The sequence below is a fragment of the Sylvia atricapilla genome, chromosome 1 (genome assembly GCF_009819655.1).
Source record: "Sylvia atricapilla isolate bSylAtr1 chromosome 1, bSylAtr1.pri, whole genome shotgun sequence".
Classification (NCBI taxonomy): Eukaryota; Metazoa; Chordata; class Aves; order Passeriformes; family Sylviidae; genus Sylvia; species Sylvia atricapilla.
In genome coordinates, this window is record NC_089140.1 from 109,813,984 (window position 1) to 109,828,132 (window position 14,149).

Consider the following 14,149-nt stretch of genomic DNA (forward strand, 5'->3'; position numbering starts at 1 on the left):
CATATGCCTTTTCTAGTACCTTTAAAAATACTTGCTTTTTTCTGTGTGTTCTGACATGCTTGGGTTCACTAATTACATGAACTGTGTATTAGAAAAAAGGAGTTTTCACTGTTACTTCTAGAATTTGAATGCAGTTAGACGGTACTGTTTGCTGCATGTTCTAGTTGTTTTTTCTGTTTTGCATGGGTTTTGTTTCACTTTAAAACATGCTTTATCTTTTCATTCTGCCAGATTTATTACTCGCCTAAAATTCTTCATCTAATTTCTTGCATCTGAGTTCAAACAGATTGGATTCTATTGTCTTTTTTGACGCTACAGTGTATTGGAATGAATATAGCTATCCCACTTGTCTTCTTGATTTAGACAAGGTCTAAATTAACAAGTCACATTTCATTTTGAAAGCATATGTTTGCAATTCTTCGGTCTTACTCGGCGTATTTCCCACTTTAGTGAAGATGGAAAAGGTCTTTGTTTCTTTGTCTAAAAGATGCTTCTTGCTTTTCTCCTCATGTCTGAAGCAATTATTCCTATAGTAGTAGATATTTTTTTTTCATCCTTTGATGTTTTACTTCTAAGTTTAATCTGGTTATTTTTTATCAGACTGAAGTAATACTCAGAATCACTTTCACCATCTGTCTTTAAAATCTGTCTTTTTATTTTGTATTTGGAGGCAGACTGTTCATGTTATGTCACCAATCAGGTGGGAATGACAAAGAGCTTTTCTTATAAGGCTTGATAACTCCATAATCAAAACTAAAGAAAATTAGCTCTATTCTGGTTGATTGTCCCTTTACTGTGAAAAGGTGAGACCCATGGAAGAGAACTTATACAGAGTGAACATGAACACCCAAACTGAGGTACATCAAAATTGCTGAGAGAGCCGTAGGTGCCTATCTGTGTCACCTCTCCAGGCCTGAAGTTGTGGTGGCTGATTTTGTTGTTCTTTCAGCAGCTCTTGAGTCAGGCCATGTATTTCTGTCTGCTGTATTTATATATGTATATAGTGTTGGATATATCTCTTACCATTCATGTATTTCTCAGTATTACTGTAGACATTTTGTGGTCACAACATCAAACCAGCCCTGGTAATTGCATCTTGTCAGAAGTATTTTTCTTATATACCTGTTTATATACTTATGACTCAGAAACTCCTCCACTGCTGGCTTTAAATACATGGTAACTAGTTTAAGAAAGGATAGATTTTTCATCAGTCAATGCACTGTGTAAATGTGTGCATTTTTCTGTTTGAGATGAGCCTCTGAGTATTCCTTATCTTCAGGCAAAGAAGCAGTTCCTATCCTATTGTGTCTGTGGGTTTTTGCAAAGCTTGTCTTTTTTTATTATTATTATTATTTAAATATTCTGCGTTTTCTGCTACATTTCTTCTTCCACATTCCTACCATCTGTGTCCTCAAGATCTGAAATCACCAATGTTTTGTACTAGGTAATTATCGAGTCCTTAGCTATTCACTCCTCTCCTTGTTTTGCTTCTCTCCAGTATTGCACTGTGCCTTTCTCTGCATATTTCTCTTTTCTTTTTTTAATGTATATGAGAACTGTTGACAAGCTTTTGCCTCTCTTGAAACAAAAGACAGGCAGAGAGAAGAGGAGGGTGGTTGTTGCCCTCAAGGAGATCAGCATGTGTGTGGACCTCTTCTATGGGGTGGATTACAGTCTGGTTCAGAATTTAGGGGTTGGGGTCAGAGAAGAGGCAGTGGCATGAATACCATTGTGATGTGAGTTTAACAGACTGTCTCACCTAACTCAGCACTCATAAGGTCACACCTAGAGTACCTTGTCCAGTTCTAGGATTTTACCTAGATAAGAGAAGGGCCAGGGGCAGTTTTACCTATGTGCATAAAAGGATTTGGCAGTAGGTACAAACCAAAAGGCAGGAGCTTTCATATGGACATGAAGTAAAACTTTTTTTAGTTACGGCACAGGTTGCCTGGAGAGGTTGTGAGTTCTCCATCCTTGGTCGTATTGGAAACTAATTTATTTTTATTTCCATCATAAATGTGCTATTATAGTTCAATAACACAAACATGTTAATACTTTCAGTGTGGTTCTCTCAGGTCAGGGAGATGAATGAAAGGCTTGTGCCTTGGCTTGATAGGTTATCTATCACATGTACAGGTACTTCCTGTGGATGGGGTTTTGTGCAACCTGGCCTAGTGGAAGGTGGCAGGGGGTTGGAACTAGATGATCTTTAAGGTCCCTTCCAACCTAAACCATTCTTTGATTTAGAGTAGGAAAGCATACACTGTTTTGTACTGGAAATTATGTGGGTTATTACATTTCTAGTTTCTAAATCAAAATTGAGAAGAAAATATGATCATAATTACGGACAGCTCAGCAGAAATATCTCTTCAGTCAATCTTTAAGCAACAGCAACACCAGGGAGGCTGCACTAAACAAAATACCCTTTTCATTAAATAAATGCTAGCAAGTCATCTTCAATATTAAGTGTGGCCAGTTCAGTTCAGAAGCTGTGGAAAGAGCCCAGAGGAGGGCACTAAAGTTTGCACAAGCTATAAAAATGTCTAAAGAAAAAAATACTGGACTTGAGCTTTTTAATCTACCAGAACAAAATTAAAAGTGAGGACCATCAAATTTAATACAATCAACTGCTGTATTTCCTACAATAGACAACTAACCCATGGAAGTCTTTTGCATACTTAAATTTAGTATTGATTGCTGCCACAGTTCAGCTGATATAGATGATGGTGGATGCATGTATATGAGTAGTAGCCACAGTTATATCAAACAGATTGAAATATTTATGGACACTGAAATTCTGTTTTTCAGTCTTATGCCAGCTAAACTGAATAGAAATAGAAAACTTTCATCTGACAGCTTTCCTAGTAATTGGCTATTATGTGGTCTTTCACAAACTTTATCTACATGATCTGTTCCTTGCAATTATCAAGGGTTAGTTCAACTTCTGCTTTGATCTCATATTGTTACCATATGGTACCACTCAGATATGACTAAATGCTGAAAAATGCAGCGTCTTTGCTTAGCATTGAGTTGTGTAGCAGAAACACTAACATCAGAAATGCAGCCATTGTTTAACAGAACTTACAGATTTTTTTATGACAACTACAGCTGCTTTTCCTTTTGACCCAACTGCATTCATACTCATTCTGTATTATAGGCTTGCCAACTGTTAGAGCATCCTTTTAGTTTGGTCCCATTTATCACAATCTCTTTTGAATAGTAGTTGTATAAGTGGAAAAATGACTTTTAGATAGGTAATGGCATACTTGAACAATCAGCAGTATTCTATAGGAAATAGAGAAACTTACTCAATTATTTTCATACTCGAAATACATGTGAGTTCACTTAAAAGTGTTTTGCAGATAGATAGAAGTTAAGTTTTATAATTGCCATCTATTATTTAACAAGGAGAGCTCTAGCTGTGGATAATTCCTTGACATAATTGGTTCCCAGGTCATTAGCCAAAGTAGTGAACAGGATAATGATTGTTTTGCATTATTGTAGAGAATTTAGGCTTTTATAAGTGCAAGCAGATCTTGTTAGTTTCCAAAGAATATGTCAGTCAGAACATGAACAGTCCAGACACTAACAGGAGCACACATAGTAATAAGTTTTGTTTCTCTTTTTAGTACCTTGTACTAAAACATCAGTATAGACAAAGTATATGGCCTTATAATACTGGTCTCTGCAGCCATTCAGTATTTCCCAATGAGAATTTCTGTCTCTTGGGCTTAATGAGAAATCTCTTCCACAGGGTTGCCACCCTCAGTCTCAAGGCAGAAAGTATCTACCTTGAGTTTTAACATGGCTCAAACTATCAACTGGTAGTAAAAAAGTTGTTAATGAATAAGTAAGGATCCTTCACATCGTGAAGTATAACTGGTAGCAGATACAATGGGTTTGTTTGAGAATGATGGTTCCAGAAACTGAGTGTAATCTAAGGTTTTAATTGCATGCAGGCAAGCTAAGCCATTATCTTACGAAATCACGGTGTTTCCAGAGGTTGCTCTGCCCAAATGAGGGGCTCTTTCAGATATGAATCACGCGCTGTAGTCAGTTACATTAGACTGCATAGAGTGACTCCTCTGGAAGTTAGAAGAGGTTAGAAGCCTGGAAGGCAGAATGCAAGGACTTACTCTGAAGCACCTTCTTTGAAATTGGAGGTCGGCAATTGGTCAGAAGTTAAATATATGCAAGAGCACTTTTGGTTTCCTTTGTAATGATGTTGTAATAGATAGCAATTTGTTGTACCATCTTGACGTAGAAGACATGGCAAAAAAAGGAAAATTTATCTCATCTTCTCTACACTAAGGCAAAATCAACAATGTCTGCTTTTCTTTATATTGGCTAAAACTTTTTTGCTGTTCAGTGGTGGAGAATTCACAGCCTCTCCCAAAGAAATCTTGTGCTTCATTGTTTTTACTGGTAGAAAACTTTTTCCTCAGGGTCTGATCTGAATCTCTCTTGAGGCGATTCTGACTGTTACTCTTTGTTCTTTTTATCATCTACATGTAGAGTGTGGAGCTTGCTGTGTCCCTGTTTCTTTTTCTTGAGAAACAGACCATAATAATACAGTCTTTGTAGATCTAGAACCTTAAGTCTATTCTAAGCCTCATTTATCTTCTTCGCATTTTGTACATGTTCTGAGTTGCATCAGTCGGAATTGAACGTTTTACTCCAGCTCAACTGGCAAGTAATACCAAGGAGTGCAAAACTAATTTCTCTGCTTTTACACAGTACGCCTGTTTGTAACTTAGGGTGTTGTGCTCACCTTATTTGCAATTGCAGGGTTGACTTATATTCAGTTTGTGAACAGTCCATCAATACAAGTACTTTTCTACAGAACTATTGCATAGCCACTTACTTTCCTCATTTTGCATTTCTCTAGTTCTGTCTTATACAAGAGTCTCAAACTTTGCATTTGCCGCTATTGCAATGCCCAGCTTATCTCCATTGTTTCCAAAATAGTTCACAAAACCATTAAGAGAATTTCGATGGTCTCTGTGCATGCTCTCTGACTGATAGTATTTTCAAATTACTTCCATCTTTTTATCATGCCTCTGAATGCACAGACTCCCAGTTCATAATAAATAAACAGTAGTTCCCTAAGTAAAGAGTAGTTCTGAGTAGTTCTTTGACCTAATTACAGTTTATATATCCTGGCTTTGCTTAAGAAAATGTTAAGAAATGCTGCATTGTTTTGATCAAGATACACAGGTTGTGCTGCTTCTCTTCTATCACAACACCTTTTATGCTGTCCGAGAGAAAATAGACTGATCTGATGTAACCTATTCTTGACAGATCTATGTTGGCTGTTGCTCAGCTCGTGGTTAATTTTCAGGCAGCTGTGTATGGTGTGATACCTTACATGGGTTAGTGGTGGGCTTGGCAGTGCTGGGTTAATGGTTGGACTCAATGACCTCAAAGGTCTTTTCCAGCCTAAACAATCCTGTGATTCTATCTTGTGCTTTAACTGTTGCATATATTTTCCAGAGCATGAAGACAGGAGGAAGAAGCTAGGTATTTAAACACAGGTTTCTTGGGTCAACTGAGAGGCTAGCACCTAACTTCTTCAAAATGTTAAAGGTCCCATGTAGATTCTGGGTTATGTCTGCTCAAAATGTGTGCGTATCAGTATCTTAGGAAATCCTGGAGTAACACAGAAAAGAATGGGTTGTCTGTGCATAGGCCATAGAGTTTTGAAGCTGGCCAAGTCTGTAAGTCCTTAGCTGTTCTATTCCTTTCTTTAGACACAGGTGATGCATATGGGCTATATATGTATAACTAGCATGTATAATTTTGCATTTGTACTCATCATTTCTTCAAAATCCAGTCTTTTAACAATTCTGAAATAAATCTGTATCTGGGCATTTAACAGGCTAGATCATTTGAATGCATTTATGTAATATTTATTGAGTTTCTTGCCTGTTCAAGGTCAGTTCTGACCCTTTTGCCTTTTGTTGCTGGTATTAATTGTATTAAGCACCTCAACCCAGTAGATTTGTGGTGAAGGTTCATGGGAAAAAAAAAAGAACAGAAGTTTTAACATTAGGTTTGTCTCTGTATTCCTCTACTTTTTCCCCAGTGTTGCACAGTGGACTTTTTCTTTCATCATCTTCTTTCTTTTAATGTCCTTGCAGAATTCTTTATTCTGGAGTTTCATGTGTCCCTTTCCAAATGTGTCTAATTTTGGCCCATTATGCCATGTTCTGCTGTGGTATTCTTGCTTAGTAAGTTGACCTCGTTTCCATTCCCTACATGCTGTGAGATCAACAGTGAGATCGTAACTAAGACAATGTGGTCTTATTGTACAGTCCCCATTACTCCTTTGCAGGAGGCTTTGCACTCCATGTGGTCAGCATTGTTTATTTAAAGAACTGTGACAGTTTTTTTAACTCCTTTTTCACTAGCACCGTTTTCTTCAGGATTCTTCCAACTAAATCTGCATTTGTGGAAGTATGCCTACTTAAATCGCATTTTTAAAATTCTTTTGTCATTTCTTTCTTTTCTTCTTTTTTCACAATCAAGCCTAGTCTTTTATATTACTATCAGTCATGAATTATCAGATCGTCATTTTGCTAGTTAAGTAAAAAATGTCAATTGTCAACTAAATCTTCCAAGTCCTCCTACGTACCATTTGCAGTTCTTGCATTAGTGTTCAGCCCTCAAAGGCTGAAATAAATGTACCACTTCCATCATATTATCCTCTTCTTTAACCCTTCCTTTTATAAATAAACTTACTTTGGCAATGGATCACAGAACAGGATTTATTTGAATTTGATTTGCCCATACTATTGGGATGTTTATATAAAAATAGCATTGAAATTTTGAAGAAATATGCAAGTCTGTCTGTAGACCATGTTCCTTTCCTCCACAAGGGCTGTTTTTAATCACTGCTTACCTATCGCCATATCTCTAAACCTTCTTGGGGCATCACCACATGTTGAAGATGACAAAGCCGTTCTACCTATAGCATCTATTAAACCACCACTTCATTACCAGCATATGTCTATCACTGCTGATAAAAATATCAACAGATGCCTAGGTTCCATGATGGTTCCTACAGTCTCCTTGTCACTTCTGATCCACTCAATCTCATGTCTGGCAATATTCTTAGGGTGAAGGTGGAGGGACGACATCATGAACAAGGAAAATGGTAGGTTTTGCAGGAATCATACCTACCAACACCTTCCTGAGGTTCATCACACACACTATGTTGTCCTCGTTCCCACATTTCAGACGATGTAGATCAAGTCAATACTTGAGCATAAAGCTCTCTCAAGTGTCTGTCTTCAGAATGTCAGTCACTGAAGCTGCTACATCTTCCGATGCTCCATCTGCACTGTACAATAACTACAGGTCAGTGGAATGCTGGTGCCCAGCGCTGCAGAATCCAATTTGTTACAAACTCATGTTACAAAACATTAGTGGTGTTACATAAATAAAATATAATGTTTCCTCTGTGTGAGATAAATGCTCCTAAATTTTTCATTTGTAATATTTTGGAAGTTTTAATGCAAAAGCATCAAAATGTATTTTCTCATATGTTCATTTTTTGTAGATAATTTCTTTTACATACCTTTGGGAATGTGAATTGTAGGATTGGTCTTCCCCTGAGATAAAATATATAGTTAGCAGCAATTTTTAGAAAGAGTGTAAAAAAATGAGTGGTACTGGACCCTTCATTTGGATGAATCTTCACTTCCTTTGCTGATTTTTTGATTGCATTTGTATTTGTGTTTTTGATTGGTTGGTTTTGGGTTTGTTTGGTATTTTTATTGTAAGGCTGAGAGAATTGGGATGGCTGGGCCTGTAAAAAAGATGGGGAAAAACTTCTTTGCAGGGCCTGTTGCTGTGGGACTGGGGGTTACGGTTTTAAACTGAAGGAAGGTTGATTCAGATTAGATATGAGGCAGAAAGGTTTCTATGAAGAGGGTGGTAAAACACTGGAACAGGTTGCCCATGGAGGTGGTAGGTGCCTCATGCTGGAAATTTTCAGGGTCAGTTTGGATGAGTCACTGACACCTGATGGTGAATGTGTCCCTCTGATAGTTCAGTGTGTCTCTGCTCATTGCAGAGGGATTGGACTAGATGACCTTTAAAAGGTCCCTTCCAACTCAAGCTGTTCTATGATTCTAGTCAAATGGCATAATATTCACACATAAGCTTTCACGTAAGAAATATGGTATACAATGTGAGAACTGTTTACAGTGGGTCATTAGAAATTTTATAAATACATGAGGAGAATTTTGAATCATTTGGAAGAAACAGAAATAATAGATCAACTAATTCTTTGTCTTTCAAGATTCTAGCCAAAGTCAGATAACCTGCCAGTATACACCTATGCAGTAATTGCTGTATACTTACTAAACACCAATGTGCATCTTAATGTTTAGCTAAAAAAATAATCCCTGCCTTATTTTCAGGAGAGAATTTTCAGTGAAACTTGGAGGAAAATAATTGAAGTAGTTGTTCTAGAAAGGTTACTCAGTTCGTTCTGATAAGAGAGTTTGACATTTGCTTTGTAATGCAAATAGATGCTGGGTTTTAACAGATATGTTTTGGGGTTGGGTGTTTTTTTTTTTGTTTGCTTTCAATAAAAAGAGGAACTTTCAAAAGCCATTGTGAATTCTGCATGAAAGTATTAATTAGAAAACATAATTCTAGCATTGTGCTTAATCAGAAAAACACAGAAATTTAAAGCCCAACAGAATAAAGCATAAACTTTCCAAGAAATGTTTGTTGTTCCAGCTCATTAACACACTGTCTCTGTTGGACAGCATTTTTTAAATACCATAAAAATTAACAGTGTATTTAAGAACTGCTTTATTGGCATGTTTCTCCAAATTCTAATTTAAAGCTAGTGGTTAATTGTGCTGTCTCTATCATCAGAGCTTAGAGAAGTGAATACACTCCATGGCTTCAAATTTTCCACTTTAACTTGTTGATTCAGATGAAAATGCATTCTCCAGGAGAAGTAAGAAAATATTTCAGTAGAGGCTGTTAGCTAACACTGTAGAAGGATGACCTCTTAGTCCTTTGAAGTTTAACAGAGCGTAAAAGATGTTAGCCTGATTTTGCATGACTAGGGTATTGAGAAAAAGCATAAAACATACTTTTTAGTTTTGTTGTTTCTGATGGACTCTTTCAAAACAATTAGATGTAAAATTACTTGGGTTTTGTCTGTTACAACATGTTCAAACTGCTTTTCACTGTGTAGAAATCTTTAAATTAACTGAAAATGGCTAAACAATTGAACTTTTTGTTAATTTATTTTGGGTAGTGGTATCCACTTTCTGCATAGTGCTTTATTCTTTCTCTAACATTTTCAGAATTTCTGTTTCATTTGCTTTACCTCTTTGGCTGTTATGAGTTTCTTTAGCGTTTTTGTCCTCATTCTTTTCTCTGAGCTTTTTCTGGTTGAATAAATCCTTCCTGTTCATTCCCAGCAAATGTTTTCTTTGATCTCAAATTCCTAAGCAAGTTGGGTGAAGTCACTGGAGCTGCACAACTCTTTATTTCTTCCATTTTTAACATTAGTATCCATATGTGTACCAAGTCTAGATAATGATGTCTATTTTCATACATCCCACTATAATGTTTAAGCCTGAAATTGTTGTTTCATGTTGTGTTAAAATAGATCATTTTAAGCTTCTCCTCTAATTAATTAGTGTGTGTCCACCTTCTGTGTCATTAGATGCTGTTTAGATTTTGGTTGTTCTAGTTACATAAATCTTCCATGAATTATGTGAACCCATGAACACAGGTCTCTGGAAAGGCCCTTCTCAGACAGTTCATCTGTGGCAATGACTATCATGCAATCAGTCAGTGACTTCATGTTTAGCTTTTTCTTCTTACAGTTCTTAACCTAAGCACCTTTAATATCATTTTTTCAGTCTTGTGGACATAGTTCCCTGGTATTTGTAAGCTGCTGCACTTCACACCTAAAGTGGTCTATGAAATATGCATGCATTTTTTTATACAGATCACAAAGAGACTGTTATTCCACTGTTAGTTGACCTATAATATCTTTTTCTTCTTTGGTAACCAATATAATTCTTCCTTTTTGCTATTCTTTTGTGAGTTTGTTTTTCCTTCCTTTTTTTCCTTTTACAGATATTTACTACTTTTTTTCTGGTCTACAAGACCTGATGACCTTTACCCATGACCTTGCTAAAACATTTGCTTTCTGTTTTGAAGATCCAGACTGTGCTTTTTTCTCAGGTGAACTAGATCACATTTGAATTTGTTTGGACATTTTCCTAGCATTTAGCTTGGGGTTCACAGTTTCTTTTTGAAACTTTGTTAAGAAATTTGCACCCAGAAACTTGGCACTTTTTGCTGAAGTATATTAGCCAACAAAAATAAAAGATGGGGTAACTCTTCCTGCAAAGCTTGCTTTTCTCCTGTCCTTACAACAACAGGGTTACAATGGAGCTAATACTGTTCTTCTTGTATTCACATGTTAATATAACTTGGCAGTCTTTATAATGCTCTTCATTTATGCAGTCTGGTGAAATAGCTCAATCATACTTGGCTGCAGTTTCAAATTATGTTTAATGCAATCTGATAGTGGATTGCTGCTGACAAGTGGCAATCTCTATCCACCTATTGTGGTACATTCCAGCTTTGCATGAAATCTAATAGAGGTGTGACCTTAGAATAAGTTGAGTAATTTTGCTCATTTAACAGAAAATTACTGTCCACAAATCATTACTTTCCTATGAGATCTTTTGATCTGGCTGGTGGTTTGCCTATACTGTTTGTCATCAGCTGAGCCATTTGGAGTTTCAGGAGGTCCGTACCTTTCAGGCACAGCCTGCAGTTAAATGTGGTTAAATATTGTTAGAATTTAATGTCTGTATGACTTTTTTGCAAAACACTGCCAGGCTTAAAGAAAAAATGTTGAATTTAATGAAGATTGGAGTAGAACATATGTTGGCAAGTGAGTGTTTCTATTTCATCTCTTTTTATGTTGAAACTTAAGGTATCTTCAGCACCTTCCTTAGAGGAACAAAGAGTTGTTTGTTTAGTAAGTAGTGATTCTTTTCTTTGTGACTTTGCATCTGACCTTTCTAGAAAGTTGTGTAAGTGCTGATTTTGACCATATACTGGTTTGTTTCTTCAGATGCAAGAGGGGCTTATATTTAAAAATCTCTCTTTAATATATAAACTGTGGAATTTAAGTATTTGTGGCAAAATTCGTTTGTGCAGGAAAAAGATAATATGTCATAGTAGTTTGATTTATACAACAAGTACATGTTCTTTATCACCTTTCTCACCTCATTTGTTTTATTACCTTGCTGCTTCTGCTGCATGTTTCACTGTGTATTTCCAGTTTTCCTCTAGTTTCAGCATTAGTCATAACCTACCTGTAATTAATATGCATGTGTTCTATAACTCACATCATGAGATGTATAGCAACGTTACATATCCAACCCACTTGAATTCAACTTCCCTGACATGTTGGCAAAACAATGCCATATAGCAGGAAAGCACAGGCAGCAGTTCTGTAGGTTCATATTCTGCTGAGGAGCTCTGTACCACACACATATTCTTTTCTTAGTGTAATCCAATGCCTTTAGCAATGCCTGTTTTTCAGAGTCCATGCTAATTGCTATTTCTCTGGTTACTATTTCACATCTTTCTGGTTTACTCCTCTGAGATAACTGTGGGACAGGATGTCAACTAGGCAACGAGTAAATTAGCAAAGACTTCTTGAAATAGGGCTTGTATTATCAGTTTAATACAGAGCTCCATGAGGTAGCTACATCGAAATATCATTCAATGTTTCTGGCATGCCTGTGTCTTTCTGGCTCTTGTTTGAAACAGGCACTGAACACTAGGGGATATTACTTAGCTAAAACATCTGTTATTATGCTGGAAAATGTGCTGGATTTTACTGCTAGATTAGAAATAGTGTTGTCAAACATTTATCTTTTACTTACCTGGAAGGATGTAAAATAGTGAGTGTTTGTTCTAGCAACATTACCTCTACTGCTGTTTCCTCTCTTTTTAATTTGCTATTTTTTTTTTACTGTCTATTTATTATGCTAGAGGTGATACCCACTGCTAATTTGTTTCATATAATTACTTTTTTTAATTACTAGAATTCTTTCGGAAACAGAAATATCCTCACAAACCTGAAAATATACATTAAGTTTTGTGGTAAAAGACAGTTCAATAGTTGGATTGCTTTTTAAAATTATTGTAGAAAATACTGTGATTTTAATGTTGTCTCATCAGTGAATGTTTGACAGATGTAGAAAATACAAATAATTCTTATGTTCCTCCACAGATTTCACTTTTGATGCCTATAAAAGTATGAGTAGAGCTGTTTTAGTTTCAGTGCTGAGTTTACATCAGGTCTGTTGTTAAGGATGCCTGTCATCCACTCTTTGGCCAATGCAGCTTATTAGCTAACATGAGTATTAGGTTTATTTAGAAACAGCAAAGTTACTGTCTTCATTGCATTTAATTAATTTGTTTTGTACTGTATTATAGGCAGATGCACGAGTACAATAATGATCTTGATTTTTGATTGCGTACAGAGCCTCTAGACATAGTCTCAAGACAGGGCTGTGATTAAAGCACATCAATCAGTCGTAAACTGAGTTATCATCAGTAACACTTATGACTGAAGAGAGCACATTGATGCTGGATTAGTTCACTTCCATTTACAGTAACGACTATCATGAAAATGCTGTTCTAGTAGTAGTCATTTTGTGTTGTTCCCACTGCCTACACTTCCCCCATTTCCCCTAATTGAAACTCAGTTTTGATGTGATCTTAGCTGACGCTGTTTCTGACACTATCTTCTGCTACCATCGGCTTATTTTCTAGATGGGGAGCGATGGAGTTTTGCGCCTCAGTAGCTCCGCTCTAAATAACGAGTTCTTCGCATATGCAGCGCAAGGGTGGAAACAGCGGCTGGCAGAAGGTAACTCTGCTTGCTCTCAGGTTTGCCCAAGGTTAATTGTTTTTATGAAGAATGTCTCTTTTTCTACATTTGAGAAATACTTTTAGAATAGGAACTGTAATAGACCAGTAATTCAGCAAAAGAGAAATTGCTGATTCCATTTGGAATTTAGAGTACATTTTTGCAGCTTGCTGTGGCAGCTTGTTTTGACAGTTAAAAAAAAAACGAAGTATTTTCATCACTGTCAGCCTTAGAAACATGAATTCATGCAACTAAACCCTGCCAATATACTTTTGAAATACTGATGGTATATGGTAAATTAAATCTTTCTATGTCACTCTCCCTTTTGGTTTTCATTTTCATTTGGCATTGCTGGATGACTGTATCAGAAATTGCTGTACATCATCATTGTATCTGTAATTTATAATTACCTGTATTAAATTAATCCTTGACAACTTTTATTCAATGTGTATTTGTGTTTTAGGAGAATTTACACCGGAAATGCAGATGCGCATCAGACAAGAGATTGAAAAGGAAAAGAAAACAGAACCTTGGAAAGAAAAATTCTTTGAAAGATTTTATGGTGAAAAGTAAGTACTGAAGCAAATAAAAGGATTTTTTTTTATATTTTCTTTTAGGAGGAAATGAAAATATAATTCTATGCTTCACATAGCACAGCCATGTGCTGTAAAACTTAATAAAGCAGTTATCAAGAGCAGTCATTCCCCAATATAAGAAGTTGTGGGTAGAATTATAGTCGTGTGCCTGCACTTGCATTACAATTGCATTTTTAAAGAGTCATAACTCATCCATAAAAATTCATTCCAAAGAGAGCTTAAGACACAAGCATGTGAATATTTTTTAATTATCTTTTAAAAGATAGCATTAGAGCAATTCCTCCCTCCTGCAAACTATAAATACAGCTTCTACAGATGAGAAGACCAGGAGCAATATTTCTGTAATATATTTTCATTTGATTTATTTTTTCTAAGCTAGTTGCAAAGTAACTAAAATCAAATAGTTTTATATTTTTTGACTGAGATGGCCCATTGGCCTGAGAAGAATGTATGACATAGAAGAAATATTAACTAGAGACAAAAGTGACAATGACTAAGCTAATTTTAGAAGTGAGATGGAAAGAATAAATAAATACCTTTAACTGACTAAAATTAAATATAGTATCACTCCAAGTGCACAACTGGGATGAGTCAGCACAATTTCATTGATGAT

At 36.1% G+C, this 14,149-nt stretch overlaps 1 protein-coding gene across 2 annotated transcripts in view; it reads left to right on the plus strand.

The window, feature by feature from the left end:
- ASXL3 (ASXL transcriptional regulator 3) overlaps window positions 1-14,149 on the plus strand; it is a 121,294-nt gene that overhangs the window by 93,932 nt on the left and 13,213 nt on the right. For both annotated transcript variants that reach the window (XM_066330518.1, XM_066330509.1), the window contains 2 exons: window positions 12,844-12,940; window positions 13,404-13,509. In XM_066330518.1, coding sequence (XP_066186615.1) covers window positions 12,844-12,940; window positions 13,404-13,509 — 203 coding nt within the window. The remainder of the gene's footprint in view (window positions 1-12,843; window positions 12,941-13,403; window positions 13,510-14,149) is intronic.